An 18,209-nucleotide genomic window follows, 5' to 3' on the forward strand; every position below is an offset into this window, starting at 1 on the left:
AAAAAATGTACAAACTTACGTTTGAAATGCAACACACCATTACAAAGCTTTTCTTGTGCATGCAAATTTTGTTTACGGGTACAATCTTATGTACACTTCCACAAATCTTACCTTACGTATGCAATTCTTTTTGGCATCATTTAATCTTCATAATACTGGACCTAATTATATTATTGTATGGGTTCTATATTGATGTGTTTTCCTGATTTTCATACTGTGCTTTATCTACAGGCAAAAGAAAATGTCATTGCCATTTGCCTTGCAGAATTGAGCCTCATTACCATTGTCCAAATTGCAGCAAAACTGTTCTCAGGAGATACGTTATGGAAGCTCACTTACAAATATGCCCATCATCAAATTTGTCAGCAATGACACCTGCACTCTCATCACCTCCTTATGCAGTGGGACCTTCTCTGCCATCTGCAACGACACCTGCACTGTATCGACTGCCATCTGCAACGACACCTGCATTGTATCGACTGCCATCTGCAACGACACCTGCACTGTATCGACTGCCATCTGCAACGACACCTGCACCGTCTTCTCTGCCATCTGCAACGACACCTGCACCGTCTTCTCTGCCATCTGCAACGACACCTGCACCGTCTTCTCTGCCATCTGCAACGACACCTGCACCGTCTTCTCTGCCATCTGCAACGACACCTGCACTGTCTTCACTGCCATCTGCAACGACACCTGCACCGTCTTCTCTGCCATCTGCAACGACACCTGCACAGTCTTCTCTGCCATCTGCAACGACACCTGCACCGTCTTCTCTGCCATCTGCAACGACACCTGCACCGTCTTCACTGCCATCTGCAACGACACCTGCACAGTCTTCTCTGCCATCTGCAACGACACCTGCACTGTCTTCACTGCCATCTGCAACGACACCTGCACAGTCTTCTCTGCCATCTGCAACGACACCTGCACAGTCTTCTCTGCCATCTGCAACGACACCTGCACCGTCTTCTCTGCCATCTGCAACGACACCTGCACTGTCTTCTCTGCCATCTGCAACGACACCTGCACAGTCTTCTCTGCCATCTGCAACGACACCTGCACCGTCTTCTCTGCCATCTGCAACGACACCTGCACTGTCTTCTCTGCCATCTGCAACGACACCTGCACTGTCTTCACTGCCATCTGCAACGACACCTGCACTGTCTTCTCTGCCATCTGCAACGACACCTGCACTGTCTTCACTGCCATCTGCAACGACACCTGCACAGTCTTCTCTGCCATCTGCAACGACACCTGCACCGTCTTCTCTGCCATCTGCAACGACACCTGCACAGTCTTCTCTGCCATCTGCAACGACACCTGCACAGTCTTCTCTGCCATCTGCAACGCCGTCAGGTTCACAGTTGTCAAAAAGGCAAAATGTGATTAAATGCCCACATTGTTCTATCACTGTACTAAAAAAAGAACTTGATAATCCACAGTAACAGAAAACATACTGACCATCCGAGAGATGTTACAATGCAGTCACATCTTTCCAGTGTGTGCATTGATCCCTCAAATTGACTGTCAGCAGTTCAAAGAAGTGGTCATGGTTTCACTATACCAGTTCATGTTCAGAGAAAGACTTGGGGCAAAGTTCATTGTTAGGTGTGAGTTGGAGGTGTGTGGCCAGTATCAGCTTCTTGCTCATCGCAGTGGACACTAAAAGTATTCTGTAAAACTGAAGTAGAAGAAAGTACATAATGTCTCTTTTACATATATTTTTTTGTTTGTTTTTAAATATGTAAATGTTTTAAATTTGTATCTTTATATTGTACTATTTGAATAGTGTATATGTACACGTAATAAATTTCTATAATTGACATTTACAACTCAAATTGCATCGGTTTATATTTTTCTTTGTTGATTGTGTAGACCCTTGTATCATTGATCATTTGCTTTGCTGTTATTAAAACGGACTTTATTAACTTGAATGCTAAATAAATAATACAGCATTATATTTCGATAGGGGCGGGGTGGGGGAATGTGATGACATTTCGATGTCGTTGTAGCACGTAAGTACTTAACGCGTTTAACAGCGTCAATACAATGCAAATGAATCTTAACGCGTTTAACAGCGTCAATACAATGCAAATGAATCTTAACGCGTTTAACAGCGTCAATACAATGCGAATGAATCTTAACGCGTTTAACAGCGTCAATTCAATGCGAAGGAATTGCTGGAAATGTATTTCCGGGTTATTTATGTCGATTGCAAGTGATGTCGCAGTAGAGCAGGTGTCGATTGCAAGTGACGTCACTTGCAGAGGAAGTGCAGTTGACTGAGCGTGCAAGTCTGAGAGTGCAAGTCTGCAGCCAGACCCTTCTCCAGGTGTCTGCAGTTCCCTGTGTTTTCTTTGTTTTTCCCCCTCATTGTTATTTTGTTCCTGTTTTTTTTCCTCCAATCTTTATTGTTTTTTGTCATTAAATTCTCTGCCTGCTGTCTTTGATTTCCCTTGTGTCATGTGACACTTTGTACTAACATTTTAATTAATCATTTGATACAATGGACTTATTGTGTACTACATTTTTTTAACGTGTACTTACATCTTTAAAATTGCCTGCATGTAATTACATCTGTTATTACTTTCTGTTGTTACATTTATAATCACAATGTTGACACTTCCCTTACACCTAACCCAACCCTTAAACTTACCCAAACCACAAACCTGTTCCTAACCCTAAAACAGACAACGTGACTCACGAGTCACATAGTTTTTATTGTCTGTTTTGGGGCATAGGAATTTTTGTTTCGTTTTTTATCCTAGGTTCCCTGAGAACAGGGAACGAGACGCTGCGTCAGCTGACGCTACGGGGAACGCCTCCAGCGTGACAGGTGCCTGAAATCACAATCACAAAATGTCAATCCTATTGACTGGCGACAGCCTATGATGTCATCAAGGTGCGACCAGGAAGTTTATAAGGGCGCCTTGTCAACATGACAGCATCTAATCGTCTGAAGGGGCAAGCCCTGAGGCATGGCGAAGCGACTCAGCGTCTCGTTTCCTGTTCTCAGGGAACCTAGGTTACATACGTAACCGGAGACGTTCTCTTTCGAAAGGGAACTCGAGCTGCGTCAGCTGACGCTACGGGGAACGATATACCCATGCCGCCATGCCGAAGGGAGTGCATGCCCACTGGGCAGTGACAACTGTCAGGACAAGCAAATTCAACTGAAATGCCTGAACCACTCCCCCTCTGGTCACATTAGGCTGTCAGTGACAGCGCTCCCTACGGTCAAAGCCCAAGCTATAAACCTGAGAAGGAACCTTCGCATACCATATGAAGTCCTACCGCTCAAAGGCCTGGAACCAGCCCATTCAACAGAAGACCCGAGGGAACCCGCGCCAGTCACTATTCGGGAAGAATTCCACCGAATGCCACCTGAGAAGCCCGACCTAGTGACCTCAATGTGGGCTTTTACACATAGGTTCAGTCAACCCTGTCTGTCAAGTACAGAGCCTCTGGTACTCGCCTCCGAAGAGACATCCTGCTGTGGTACTGCAAAAAATGGCAGTGTCCTCCACCGGCCGGATCTCAGAGACGGGTTACCCCTGAGAGCAGCGCTCAGTGAAGTGCTTTCTAACCCTTGCTAGCGAGGGGAGTTTAGCCGCTCGATCCAAGGATCTACCAAGCACTTATTTTAAAACGTGCTCAGTAGCTGTCAGCGTAAAGCCAGTTATGTGTTCCCTCCTAGGGAACTCGTTACCCAGGGAGGCCAGAAGGGGCCTCCACCTGATAACCTGTGCTGACTGCTCGAGCGTCCGAAACACAGCGGAGCTTACCCTCAAGGAGGCCTAACAGTGCCTACTACATGATAGCAGTCGAGCTGGCCCTCGAGGTAGCTGGAAGATGGGACTCGCTCTGACAGGGAGGCCTAGTGAGGCCTACCATCTGATAGCCAACGGGACTCGTTCCTACTGGGAGGCTTGGGGAAGCCTGCAACCTGACAGCAGACCATGCTAGCTGTCCGAGCGTCCAAGCTCGGGGGCTCACCCTCAGGGAGGCCTGGCGAGGCCTACCACCTGTTCTAGCCATTCGTGCGAACCGTCAGAGATGACTGAGGTCCCGGTACTACCTGACCGCAATCCACTGCTAGGTGTCCAGTGACTGAAGACCAGGAACTTGCCCTCAGGGAAGGCCAGATTGAAGCCTGCTACCCAATGGCGAATCCCACAGGGAAGCCTGTGCCGCTTGCTACCTGTTAACAACCCATGCTACCACCGTTACCGAAACTGGGGACCGGGGAACGATCTCAGGGAGGCTTGGCGCCTACCACCTGATAGCAGAACCTGCTAGCCTCCAGGCAGGCCCAGTGAGGTCTACCACCTGCTAGCACTCAACGCTCACCGTCACAGAGAGTGAGAACTGGGAGCTCACCCTCAGGGAGGCCCAGTGAGGCCTACCACCTGCTAGTCCATGGGCGTTTAGGCCTGCCACCTGATGATAGGTGCGCTTAGCTTATAGCTCTACAACGTGACTGGACGTGTCCAGACTGTGATCAGGAACATGCCCTCAGGGGAGGCCAGGTGAGGCCTACTCCCTACTAGCAACTCGTGCTAGCCATCCAGTGACTGGAGCCCGGGAGCGCCCCCTCAGGGGAGATCAAGTGAGCCTGCTTACCCCACAGCAGGCCCTTAGGGAGGCCTGGTAGCGCCTACCACCTACTAGCAGCTCGTGCCAGCCGTCGAGGGACTAATGCCCTAGAATACCCCCTCGGGGGAGACCGGGCAAGGCCTGCTACTCACAGCAGGCTCTTCAGGAAGGCCTGGCAGGGCCTACCTCCAAATAGGAGGTCTGCAGATTCTATGAACCCTGCCGCGGTTAGAGGAAGGCTGGCTGCTGCACCCGGGCTGACGGTAGCTGTCTGCTGCTGACAAAGAACTGGACATCCAGTTATCACCTGGGGACTCATCCCCAAGGAGGCCAAAGAGGGCCTACTTTTTGACGAGGCTTCTGCTGAAGTCGACATCGACGGAGAGAATCCTCCCAGGCCCACACGGGCCGCGACGTCGAGACTCTCTTGCAAGGAGGCCTGATGATGCCTACCACCTGTCCTGGAGTCTGCTGCCCAGACTGCCCAAGCTGGCTACTCACAACCAGCTGGCCTTCATACGCCCGCACCTGGGGCTGGCTCCATCCCAGGAGCTAGAGGGCCTCCATGACGGCGCAATCTCACGTGCAGTTGCCTACAGACCTAAACACATTGCCAATAGCAGTGCACTCAGCACACAAACTGCTTAAAAATCCTCTAAAGCGAGGGGAGTACAACTTACGTCACCTGCTTCGGGGCGGCCCTTTTTCATACCGCGGCCTGCCGATCATGCAAGGGCGTCTCAATGAGATTCTGCTCCCTTCTGGAGCCTGTCCCTAGCAGCCAGTCGATGAATTGCAGTACATGACAGTTCCGTATTGGCTTCAAGAGAAACTGCGGGAGGTTGCCGCTTGGTTTAAAGGTCCCGTTTTTCGTGTTTTTTTGAAGCTTTGATTGTGTTTACAGTGTGCAATATAACATGTGTTCATGTTTGACGTGTAAAAAAACACAGTATTTTTCACACAATTTACTTATCTGTATACCGCTGTTTTCACTGTCCTCAAAACGGCTTGAAATATTTCCCTGTTCTATGAAGTCCCTCCTTCAGAAATACGTAACGAGTTCTGATTGTGCCAGCGGGTCCCGTGTTGTGATTCGACAGCAGCTTAGCGCACGTTGCCTGGAAAGGTCACGCCGAACCGAACGCAACACTTCCTCTTCTCCACGAGGGAGCAACAAGACCATGCCCCCTTTTTTGCGTATTCTTGTGGGCGGAGGTTAGTCAATAAACTGCTCTACTGACGTAATTAAAGCAGGAAGTACAGGGATGTAGTCCAAACCTGCCGTTCGCTGTAGGCTTTGAAAGGAAACTTCTGTTAAATAAAATATCTCGCTTGGCATTGAACTTTGAGCTTTATAATTTTACAGGTATTATTTATGCTCTAACAGCAACATTACACACTAACTAAAGTTTGAAAAATGGGATCATGAAGAACATGACCTTTAACCAAATGGGTAGGGTTAGGGGGGTTAGGTGACTTTTATTTGTCCCAATAAAAGTCCTCCCCTACACGTACAATAGGCAAAACCTCATCATAACTTCATCCGCTTGAATCTTGAATGAGCATGCACATGAATTTGAATGACATCACATTCTTAATCCGTAGGGTTTATTATGGAGGTGGCCCACCGTTTGCAGCTATAACAGCTTGAACTCTTCTGGGAAGGCTTTCCACAAGGTTTAGGAGTCTGTTTATGGGAATTTTTTATCATTCTTCTAGAAGCGCATTTGTGAGGTCAGGCACTGATGGACGTGAAGGCCTGGCTCGCAGTCTCCGTTCTAATTCATCCCAAAGACCTTCTATCAGGTTGAAGTCTGAACTCTGTGCAGGCAAGTCAAGTTCCTCCATACCAAACTTGCTCAGCCATGTCTTTATGGACCTTACTTTGTGCACTGGTGCGCAGTCATGTTGGAACAGGAAGGGGCCATCCCCAAACTGTTCCAACAAAGTTGGGAGCATGAAATTGTCCAAAATGTCATGGTGTGCTGAAGCATTAAGAGTTCCTTTCACTGGATCTAAGGGGCCAAGCCCAACCCCTGAAAAACAACCACACACCATAATCCCCCCTCCACCAAACTCTACACTTGGCACAATGCAGTCAGACAAGTACCGTTCTCCTGGTAACTGCCAAACCCAGACTCATCCATCGGATTGCCAGACAGAGAAGCGTGATTCGTCACTCCAGAGAACACATCTCCACTGCTCTAGAGTCCAGTGGCGGCGTGCTTTACACCACTGCATCCGACGTTTTGCATTGCACTTGGTGATGTAAGGCTTGAATGCAGCTGCTCGGCAATAGAAACCCATTCCATGATGCTCTCTACACACTGTTCTTGAGCTAATCTGAAGGCCACACGAAGTTTGGAGGTCTATAGCTATTGCATCAGCATGCACTGACCCTGCTCTGTGATTTTAGGTGGCCTACCACTTAGTGGCTAAGTTGCTGTTGTTCCTAATTGCTTCCACTTTGTTATAATACCACTAACAGTTGACCGTGGAATATTTAGTACTGAGGAAATTTCACAAATGGACTTTTTGCACAGGTGGCAACCTATCACAGTACAACGCTTGAATTCACTGAGCTCCTGAGAGTGACCCCTTCTTTCGCAAATGTTTGCAGAAGCAGTCTGCATGCCTAGATTTTATACACCTGTGCATGCCTGCTTGATTTTATACACCTGTGGCCATGGAAGCATTTGGAACACCTGAATTCAGTGATTTGGAAGGGTGTCCCAATACTTTTGACAATTTAGTATATATATATATATATATATATATATATATATATATATATATATATATATATATATATATACTCACCTAAAGGATTAGTAGGAACACCTGTTCAATTTCTCATTAATGCAATTATCTAATCAACCAATCACATGGCAGTTGCTTCAATGCATTTACGGGTGTGGTCCCGGTCAAGACAATCTCCTGAACTCCAAACTGAATGTCAGAATGGGAAAGAAAGGTGATTTAAGCAATTTTGAGTGTGGCATGGTTGTTGGTGCCAGACAGGCCGGTCTGAGTATTTCACAATCTGCTCAGTTAATGGGATTTTCACGCACAACCATTTCTAGGGTTTACAAAGAATGGTGTGAAAAGGGAAAAACATCCAGTATGCAGCAATCCTGTGGGCGAAAATGCCTTGTTGATGCTAGAGGTCAGAGGAGAATGGGCCGACTGATTCAAGCTGATAGAAGAGCAACTTTGACTGAATAACCACTCGTTACAACCGAGGTATGCAGCAAAGCATTTGTGAAGGCACAACACGCACAACCTTGAGACGGATGGGCTACAACAGCAGAAGACCCCACCCGGTACCACTCATCTCCACTACAAATAGGAAAAAGACAATCCAAAATTGCTCACCTAAATTGGACACCTAAGTTAAAGACTGAAAAAATGTTGCCTGGTCTGATGAGTCTTGATATCTGTTGAGACATTCAGATGGTAGAGTCAGAATTTGGCTTAAACAGAATGAGAACTTGGATCCATCATGCCTTGTTACTACTGTGCAGGCTGGTGGTGGTTGTCATGATCCCAGCCTGTGTTTCCCTGTCTTGTGAGGACTTTTGTTATTTCCTGTCTTGTGTCATGTTTTGTAGTTCTTTGTAGTTTTTCATGTTGATTAGTTCTCCCAGGTGTTTCCAATTTAGCCACTCCCTCTGGTTATCTTGTTAAGCTAGTCTTCCCTTTGTGTATATATAGTGCTTGTTTCTTACTGGTGTTTGTGGGTTGTTATACATGTTATGGTTGCTTCTAGTTTGTGTGTCCTAGTGGTTTTTGTTCCTTCGTTTCTTTATTCCTGGAGTTATTTGGTTCAATGTGTTATTTTATTAAAAACCCTGCATTTAAATCCTCGCCTTCGTCTGCTTTCTCCAGCACGTGACAGAACAACCCACCACTATGGATCTAGCAGGAGGAAATCAGGACCCTATACATATCCTTTGCTCCATGTATCAAAATGGCCGTTCCAATGAGGAATATGTGAAGGACTTTCTTGCCTATTACCATCTTGCTCCATTGGATGACATTATGCTGATGGAATGTTTCTGGAGCGGGCTGGACAATTACATTGGCCAACTGATGCCGGAGGAAACTACTGGCTGGACCCCGGCTCAGTATATTGACCTCGCTCTGTGGCTGTGTGGATCTCCATTAATGGTAGGGGAAGCGGAGGAGCTTGGACCACTGTGTACCCCAACTGTCATGGCATCCAAGCCCAAGTCTCTACCCATCATGATCACACTGCCCACCGTCCAGAGTCCAGCTAGGTCTCCTGTACATGTCCAGTGTCCAGAGACGGCTCCAGCCACTGACCAGCGTCCAGAGATGGCTTCAGCCACTGACCAGCGTCCAGAGATGGCTCCAGCCACTGACCAGCGTCCAGAGATGGCTCCAGCCACTGACCAGCGTCCAGAGATGGCTCCAGCCACTGACCAGCGTCCAGAGATGGCTCCAGGCACTGTCCCGAGTTCAGAGAGGGCTCCGGCCCGTGTCCCGAGTTCAGAGTTCAGAGAGGGCTCCGGCCCGTGTCCCGAGTTCAGAGAGGGCTCCGGCCCGTGTACCGAGTCCAGAGATGGCTCCAGCCACTGACCAGCTTCAGTCTATGAACTCGCTTCAGAGTCCTTAGCTCCTCCCAAGAGAAATTTGGGAGGGGGCTATCCATCCACAGAGGCCATTCCTGAACTTTCTGTACCAGCCTGGTCTCCTGAATGGTCTGTGCCGCCCTGGCCTCCGTGGTCTCCTGAGCTGCCTGCGCCTCCGTGGTCCCCTGAACTGCCCGAGCCGAAATGGCTTCCTGACCTGCTCCCTGGCCCAGGTCCGCCCACGCTCCCAGGCCCAGGTCCGCCCCCTGCACAGGCCTGGCCCACCATCCCTCCCCTGTTCTGCCTCCATTCCACCACCCTTCTAGACTGTTTTCCTGTGGAGCGTCTGGAATCCGCTCCTTAACCCTCAGAGCCCGACGGCATCGCCCACGACGTCACACGGCACCTCCGATAAATATCTATATTATTTCATGAAACTTTTATCGATTTTCTTACCGTTTTTTCCAGCAGAAAGCTAACGAGCTAGCCATCACGGGGGTGTATTTGGTGTCTTTGTAGCCTTTACAGAAGGTTTTCTATCCAGCCTGGAACATGTGCATCTTTTTGGAGTTGTTCAGCAATAAATCAAAACGCTTACATCCAAGATATATCCACTTGATGTCCATAATTTATAAATTTTCCGTCATTTTTGCCGCTAGCGCGATGCTAGCTGCCATTTTGGATGAGGGTTTGACCAATGACAGGCTGATCCGTCATCCACGTTGGTGTGCGTCATTACGCATGAACCACAGCTCTTTTATTGTGAAGAGAGAGAGACGCACGGCTAGTGTTGAGGATAGAGAGAGAGAGACGCGCTGCAGTTTTTGGTAGTTTTGTGGAGAAAGTTTGAGGAAAAAGTTTGAGGAGAAAGTTTGAGGAGATAGTTCCTGATAGGAACTGTTTTGAGGCTTGGCACCAGTAAATATCCAAAATCCAAAGAGGCCAAAAGCGCCTGGACTTTTTTTGGAAAAATGTAAATAGTTTTGGTTCTGTATAAGTTATCATGTTTATTCCTGAGTTCCAGGACTCTAAAGACTTGAACAAACTGTTTTCCAGAGGAAATATGCTTAGCTTTTATTTATTTGTGTGTTTTCAATAAATATTTGAGTGATTCAATTTCCGTTTTATGTTTTCATTTGTCTTTATGGTCCCATAACTTATTTTACATTCAGGTGACATCAATGCAACACAAATATACTGACAGAGCAACTTGTCTTGAAAAAAAAGAGGTGTGTCAATTGTCTGTGCACAACAGGGTTGATGTTTTACAAGCTTTTTTAGTAAATAACACCAGGCGGAAAATTAATTGTAAAAATACCCTTAGGTCTTAAAGGGTTAAGTGGGGGGCTCTGTCATGATCCCAGCCTGTGTTTCCCTGTCTTGTGAGGACTTTTGTTATTTCCTGTCTTGTGTCATGTTTTGTAGTTCTTTGTAGTTTTTCATGTTGATTAGTTCTCCCAGGTGTTTCCAATTTAGCCACTCCCTCTTGTTATCTTGTTAAGCTAGTCTTCCCTTTGTGTATATATAGTGCTTGTGTCTTACTGGTGTTTGTGGGTTGTTATACATGTTATGGTTGCTTCTAGTTTGTGTGTCCTAGTGGTTTTTGTTCCTTCGTTTCTTTATTCCTGGAGTTATTTGGTTCAATGTGTTATTTTATTAAAAACCCTGCATTTAGATCCTCGCCTTCGTCTGCTTTCTCCAGCACGTGACAGTGGTGGTGTAAAGGTGTGGGGGATGTTTTCTTGGCACACTTTAGGCCCCTTAGTGCCCACCATTACCCATCCTTAATGACCACCATGTACCCATCCTCTGATGGCTACTTCCAGCAGGATAATGCACCATGACACAAAGCTCAAATCATTTCAAATTGGTTTCTTGAACATGACAATGAGTTCACTGTACTAAAATGGCCCCCACAGTCACCAGATCTCAACCCAATAGAGCATCTTTGAGATGTGGTGGAACGGGAGCTTTGTGCCCTGGATGTGCATCCCACAAATCTCCATCAACTGCAAGATGCTATCCTATCAATATGGGCCAACATTTCTAAAGAATGCTTTCAGCACCTTGTTGAATCAATGCTACGTAGAATTAAGGCAGTTCTGAAGGCGAAAGGGGGTCAAACACAGTATTAGTATGGTGTTCCTAATAATCCTTTATGTGAGTGTATATGAAGATGTTATGTTTGAATTAAAACAATCACTGCTGTTGTGTCATTCATGTTAAGCAATATGTACAGGAAGCGTTTTGAGGTTTATATTTAGCAAGTGAAAGCCACGATGGATCATGTGCATGGCATGATTTCGTGAGAAAGATTGTCACAGCTGACTGACTGAGGATCTTAAAGGTCCCATGGCATGGCATTTTTCTATTATTTTATAATGTTTCCTGAGGTGTACTTATATTATTAGTATGATTTTTACATCATAAAATGTCATAATTTAGAAATAAAAAGCATTTTTCCTATACTGATGTTTGCCCTGTGGCTGAATGCCCTGTTTCAAGAGGTGTGTCTGCTGTGAGACTTCAGTAAAAACGCCCACTGTTGTGATTGGCTGACATCTTTGCATTTGAAATGAGTATCAGATCTTGTAGCGGAGGGGGCGTGGTTTAACGAGGTCTACCAGGCACGAGCAGGCACGAGCTGCTGCCAGAGAGACGGATGGACCGGAGTTCACTTCTCATCATTTCTCAGCACGTCTCAGTTCAGTGAACTGTTGTAGTTGATAGCATATACTTCAGGTTATTAGTTTATTTCTAGTCGGAGGGGCTGACTCTCATGTCAGAATGTTAGTAACTTTAGTAAATTATGGATCAGCGCTGACTGGAGACGCGAACCGTTTAGAACGATTCAGTCCGATTTGGTGAATTTATTCGGTTCACTAAAAAGAACCAGTTCAAAAGAATGATTAGTTTGCGAACCGGACATCACTAATGTACCAGAGACGGAGCGATTGCTAACAAAGTTAATTATAGTAACTCCTGAGTTGTGAGCACTGTCAGCGCGAGTTTATTTTGTTTGTATCTGAGAGTTGTGAATAAACACGAGTCCCAGTCCTAGTCCATCTTCATTATTATTCTACCAACTTTGTAACACATGCAATGTACCATTACAGCTGTCGAGATGAACGAGTTATGAGTAAGTGTTGATTATAGCATTATTTTTAGATATTTTCCTATCATATGAAAAGCATCAGTGACCCACATTGAGTACACAGCGCAAACAAAGACACAACAGCAGTAATCAAATGTAATCCAGATTATTGTGGCGCTAGGCTGGCTAGCCCGGATATGCTCACACTTACCCCCCTTCTGCTTAATCTCGCGCCGCGTTTGATGCCTCCGCTGTGAGCCAGATGCAGTACTGGGGGTCGGGGATGTTAAAGGCCGACCGGCCAGTGCAGCCCGAGCTTCGGTGTGCGTGAAGTTTATCTCTAAAGATGTGACTCTGCCGATGTTGAGCGGAAACTCATGACTGTATGCACATTTTAGAACAGATAGACGCGACGAGGACGTACAAAAACATGGACTCACAAGATAGAAAACACGAAAACACCGTTCTGTCGGGAGAGAGAGAAGCTGCAGCGTGTGCACGAATAATAAATAATTAGCTACACATCAGAAATCACTGATCACAGACCAGAAGGAACTGAAAAAAGACTTCTGTTTTCATTTGTACATCCAAACACTGAGAAACTGCCAGCATTCAACTCGTTCACAAGCCATGATCTCTCGAGGACAAATATAGCGCTTGCATGGGCGTGCCAGATTCTCTGGGCGGAGGAAAGGGAGGTAACCGTTCCTGTTATGAGGTCATAACAGGAAAATTCCAGATCAGCTCGTCTGGGCTGTCATTTTCTCAAAGGCAGAGAGAGACGGCCAGAACTCGGTTTACACCGATCAACATTTCTAGCCACTTGGGGACAATATTCAGGCTAGGGGAACTCATATTAATGTTGAAAAACCTCATAAAATGAAAATTTCATGCCATGGGACCTTTAAGATTGCTTCGCCACAGGAATTTCAACCATATGAATTTCGACTTTGAATGTTGGTGATACTTTAGTAACTCAGCACTTTTAACTTTTGTTAAAAAAAAAAACAAAAAAACAGCAAAATGGAAAATTCTAAAATTGTATGAACTTAATTCTGGGGTTCTGATCTCATTGGTGGGGTTTATTTAACAATAAGGACTTGCTGACTATTACCAAATAAATACAGTTAAAGTTTCTACTAAGAAAAATAGTCAATTTATAGCATAGAAAACAAACATTTTAGTTTTCAGTTAAATGTTGATCTATATACTGGCGGACTGCAGGGAAACCCGATGTAAAGGAATTTGACAGGTTACAAGTCAAGTTGATCTCTATTGAAAGTTAATGTCTGTTAACAGCAAAATAATGACAGAAATGCAGTTACAATGGAATGTAAATATATAAAGAAGTAATATACCTGGATTTATGTGAGAAGATGAGTAAACTATTGAAGATTTTTCTTTTTTAAAGAATTTTAAATGACCATATCCAAACTTGCTTGAATAGCCATAAATCCTTCAAATCTTTGTGTGACAGGTGCTGAAAGGCAGTCATGCATTGAGCCATCAGTGGTCGCTAAGACGGATACTATAATAACGGTGGTGAGCAAGTTTTTCATAACTGTGTTGAGATCATGTTTCAGAATAAATAGCTAAAGCACCTGCTCTGGAACAATGGCTGCATGTCAGCAAGGTCATTAGTTTGCTTCTTTTTTTTTCTTTCCTTTGTGCTATTGCCATTATGAACTATAGCGTGTTTGAAATGTCACAATAAAGCTTACGAAGAAGAGTGTCATAAATGGTTGTCTCTACTAATGGGTTATCGCATTTACAGTGAACTACAGTCATGCGTTTGTAGATAAAATTCTTGTTTACAGACATCTGACCTCTAAGTTGATCACTTCCTGCTCAGACAACTTTAGAAATATGCAGAACAACAGGCATGTAGATTATCACTGGTGCTGATCTTTATCAAGTAAAAACAGGCAAAAGGTAATCTTTTCTATAAATTAATAAATTTTTTACTGCTTGAGACTAGGACAAAATACTGTATGTGCCAGTGTTTTAATTGGCATTAGTTTGGGATTTAATGAAACATCAGAAATACCAATTTATGGTATTTTCTATTTATTAAAATCAAGATTATGACAATTCTTACCTCAGCACCACCTGTTCAATATCTCAGTATGTCATTTTTTGTTAGTCCACTTTTGACATTCTACTAACTATAGATAACTTTGCAACTATGTCAACTATAGTCATTAGAGAATTGGTGAACTGCCAGATTAGCCTAATGTCTGCTAACATTAACCCTAGCCTAACATTCCACTAAAACTAATGAGAGCTAGTTGACATGTAGTTACAAAGTTACTTGTATAGTTAGTAGAATGTCTAAAGTAGACTATCAAAATAAAGTAACCCAAATGCTGTTAAACTTAAACAGAAATATATAAATACCTTTTTAAAAAGCTACTTTATTATGTCCGCACTGACATAATTATGTATTAGTTAGTATTTCTAAGTATGTCATGGACAAAATAATTGTGCACAATTTACATATGTACGCGACCGGAGAGAAACGCACACAGAGAGAAGCAGCTTTCATTTCTGATCTGACACGCCGAACGCTGTGAGTGCTTGTTAGAAATCATCAATGGTGAGAGAACATTGTGCTTGGTATGTTTTTCTTCAAACCAAACTTGGTCTCTAGCCAACAAAGTTTAAATCCTGTCTGGTTGTGGTTGTTCGAATGCCTTCGACCACATGAGCGTCTACACTACAAAAGCAATTAAATGTAGACAAGCTCAAAACGTTATATACCTGTATTTAGCGCCGTACACTTGTGATCCGATCGACCAAAACACATCTTAATGCCTGGTGTTAACAGGGCCTTGAATGCAATAACCAGAACTAAAGTAAACCTCAAACATGTAGGTGAATCTTGTATAACCAACATGAGTTGATATGAGGTTATTTAAATAATCAAAGTATTTTTGAGTACTGCCATTTTAACCATCAAAAAGTAGCATAGTGCCAAATGCCAAAAGGAAATACCCTGTTCTCTACTGGTTTTGCTTTAAATCCTAGTATCACACAGTATCAAATACATTTCACAAAAGGAAAATATTACCATAAACTGCAAAGGCAATAACTTGCTATAATTTTAAATGCAAAAGCGAGTGAACAAGACAATGGGCATTTAACACATAAAAACATAAACAGCAGCACGTTTTACCAAAAACACTGCACTACATATGATTTACTATTAGCCACATTACCAAATGACTGATGGATTTGCGTCAATGAGTTTGATTGAGTCTTTTTATAACAGCAATTTTATTTGAGAAGGCAACAACTATTTACATTAATATAGTGTTATAGTTTATCATTTGCATTTAGCATTGTTTTGCCCTGCTGTTTCACAATCCAAGATAACAGACCTGCGATTCATTTTTGGGTCATGACCCATCAGGAACTATTTTAAGAGGGTATATGCGGATGATAAATATATGTGTGTTTATGAACTCAACTCAACTCCAAAGTCCAAAGAAATGTCATTGTGTATTCTTATGTATTGCTGTATTGTCACAGCTTCACAGTTGGTGATATTTCATTTCTAGAGCACTGCCAAGGCATTCCTGGCGACATAAACTATATCTGCCAGCCAGTGGCGGCTGGGCTATAAAATCCCTTTGTCTCAACACCCTGTTGTTCTGCCTCCTGACCACGGCCATCAACCAGACACAACCCAGGTACAGCATCCATGCTTACTTCAAAGAATTGACTTTGTCTTGAGAATATTTTCAGCTTATTATTTTCATTATTTTGTAAGTTTCATCCGAAATCTCTTGAATTTCTTTTTTAGTAGTTTGGCAAGACATCACAATGGGCGAGTAAGTACAAGTCTTTTTTTAAAAGATTATTTTTTGTGGTACACATTAGCATTCTTTTCCTTGTAAAGTATGCGATACTGGTGCTAGTAGTCACATTTTGTTTTTCATTTTAGTGAATATTTCAGAGTTGCTATTAAACTTTTTCTCCAGTATTGACCAGGAAAAATATATACATTAATAAATAGTGACAACAAGCCTTACACAAAATGATTATTAGTATTAAAAATAAAAAAATAATGATCAGCTTAATTTGTCTGCACACATGTAAGATTCCACAACAAACATTTCAGTATGTGACTGCATAAGACGTCTGGCATAGAATTGAACAAGCCACTAAAAATGAATTATTTAGTTATCAATAAACGTTTCAAATTACTTCAGTCAAACAGTTTGATTACTCAAAATGCTTTAAAAAATGCCTTACTGATTGTTTCCCTTTTTTGTTTCTTAACAAACAACACTGACAGTCAGGTGAGCATTTGTTTTCCATACTGTTTTCATATTTACATAAGAACTAGATATTGCTTTTAGTACATAAATATCATATGAATATGCGCTATGGTGCTTAATTTATATTGTCTTTTGGCAGATACGAAGGCCTGGAAATCCAAAAATGGACATCAAAGTATGTCTTGATTGTTTGAAAAATCATGCTGCTAAACAATGTGTTGCAATATTGTATCAATATTCTACCAATACCTAATTTCCCTTATCTTTTTGAACAGCCTAAGTCCAAGATTTCAGCATCACGGAAACTTTCTCTAAAGGTTAGATTTATCTTTATAACTTATTTCCTACTTTGTTGTGAAATTTGTTATTAAAGCCCCTCTTTCACCTTCAATCAGATAATGCTTCTTAATAGAGCAATGGAGGATTTGGAAAAAGAGAAACAGGACAGGGATGAAGAGAAAAATCGCTACCTCACAGACAAACACCCTCCTTTGCAGCTTTCTGGACTCTCTCTGGAGGATTTACAGGTGATGCATTCAGTCAGTCAGACAGACAGACACATAGACAGACAGACAGTTGAAGACAAAACATGCTGTTTAGCTTCATTCAATTCTTCTCAAGTCTTAGACCAGTTGTATTTACTAATGTTGTATATTCATCTTCAGAATCTGTGTAAGCAACTCCATGCAAAAATCGATGTAGTAGACGAGGAGAGGTTCGGATATGAGGATAAAGTCATCAAGCACAACAAAGATGTAAGTCTAAACCAACAGATAAGATATATTCGGTATAGACTATACAAAGGGTGGGCAACTCCCAGCCAACATTTCATGGTGAGGCCAATGTAGGCACGATTTTGGTTTGAGGTATGGGCCCCAAATGGGTTTGTCCATGGGTTCCATGCCAGCCTGAAATAGTCCATATGAATCTCATATAGAATCAAACAGGGGCAAATTCAGATAGGATCAACACAGAATTTGTGGACATATCCATACCTTTTTTTATTTTATTTAAGGCTGGTCATCCCCTCATGATGGCTGCTATTTTGAGATTAGCAGAATAATAATAATAATTTATTTTGCTAACCCCCCTTATAAATCACTTTCAGTTTCGTGGTTCTGTATCCATATATAGTATATAGTCAAAAAACACCTTTTCTATCGAAATAAGTTACTAAGTAAGCTATTACTTTATTGCACCTTTAAGGCTTATTTCGTTCATTTCATGTAGGGACAGATTTACTAAACAGGGCAAATGAGCGTGAGAGCGCAATTCCAAAAGATAATTAATTTGTTACATTTAGATAGGTGACGGAAGTTTGGGGATTTCATATGTTGCATGTATCTCTGCGCCCAAGTAGCAGTGCATTGTGTAGCCGTGAATACGCAGGCCACAAGAAGTAATTAGGTGGGTTTTTTTATTTTTTTGGATCACTTTTACCCGGGACATGCTAGCTGGCAACATAGGATTCCATTCATTATGCTAAGCTAAGCTAGCGGCGACCCTGCCAAACTAAAACATTGCATGCACTGAGACAAAAATGCATTTGCCCACATATCTAAATGTAGGAAAGAAGTTGAATAAGCCCTATTTCTAAAAACGGTGGAGTGTTCCCTTAAGACGTGCTTTTTTTGGGAG

General features: G+C 43.3%; 3 protein-coding genes across 5 annotated transcripts in view; 2 read left to right on the plus strand and 1 right to left on the minus strand.

Moving 5' to 3' along the window:
- Nucleotides 1-1,838, plus strand: part of LOC307126595 (uncharacterized protein) — a 2,484-nt gene extending 646 nt beyond the window's left edge. Inside the window, exon 2 of the mRNA XM_079817205.1 lies at nt 232-1,838. Coding sequence (XP_079673331.1) covers nt 344-1,393 — 1,050 coding nt within the window. The 5' untranslated portion in view covers nt 232-343 and the 3' untranslated portion in view covers nt 1,394-1,838. The remainder of the gene's footprint in view (nt 1-231) is intronic.
- taf3 (TAF3 RNA polymerase II, TATA box binding protein (TBP)-associated facto) overlaps nt 1-18,209 on the minus strand; it is a 996,662-nt gene that overhangs the window by 863,526 nt on the left and 114,927 nt on the right. The window lies entirely within an intron of this gene.
- tnni1d (troponin I, skeletal, slow d) overlaps nt 1-18,209 on the plus strand; it is a 123,567-nt gene that overhangs the window by 102,997 nt on the left and 2,361 nt on the right. For 2 of the 3 annotated variants that reach the window (XM_079817211.1, XM_079817213.1), the window contains 6 exons: nt 15,849-15,980; nt 16,094-16,125; nt 16,711-16,746; nt 16,847-16,888; nt 16,967-17,098; nt 17,237-17,326. In XM_079817211.1, coding sequence (XP_079673337.1) covers nt 16,735-16,746; nt 16,847-16,888; nt 16,967-17,098; nt 17,237-17,326 — 276 coding nt within the window. In that variant the 5' untranslated portion in view covers nt 15,849-15,980; nt 16,094-16,125; nt 16,711-16,734. Of the gene's footprint in view, nt 1-14,134; nt 14,221-15,848; nt 15,981-16,093; nt 16,126-16,710; nt 16,747-16,846; nt 16,889-16,966; nt 17,099-17,236; nt 17,327-18,209 lie in introns of those variants that run through there. The other variant, XM_079817212.1, reaches the window with a different exon arrangement.

This window comes from Gobio gobio, assembly GCF_949357685.1.
Source record: "Gobio gobio genome assembly, chromosome: 5".
NCBI lineage: Eukaryota > Metazoa > Chordata > Actinopteri > Cypriniformes > Gobionidae > Gobio > Gobio gobio.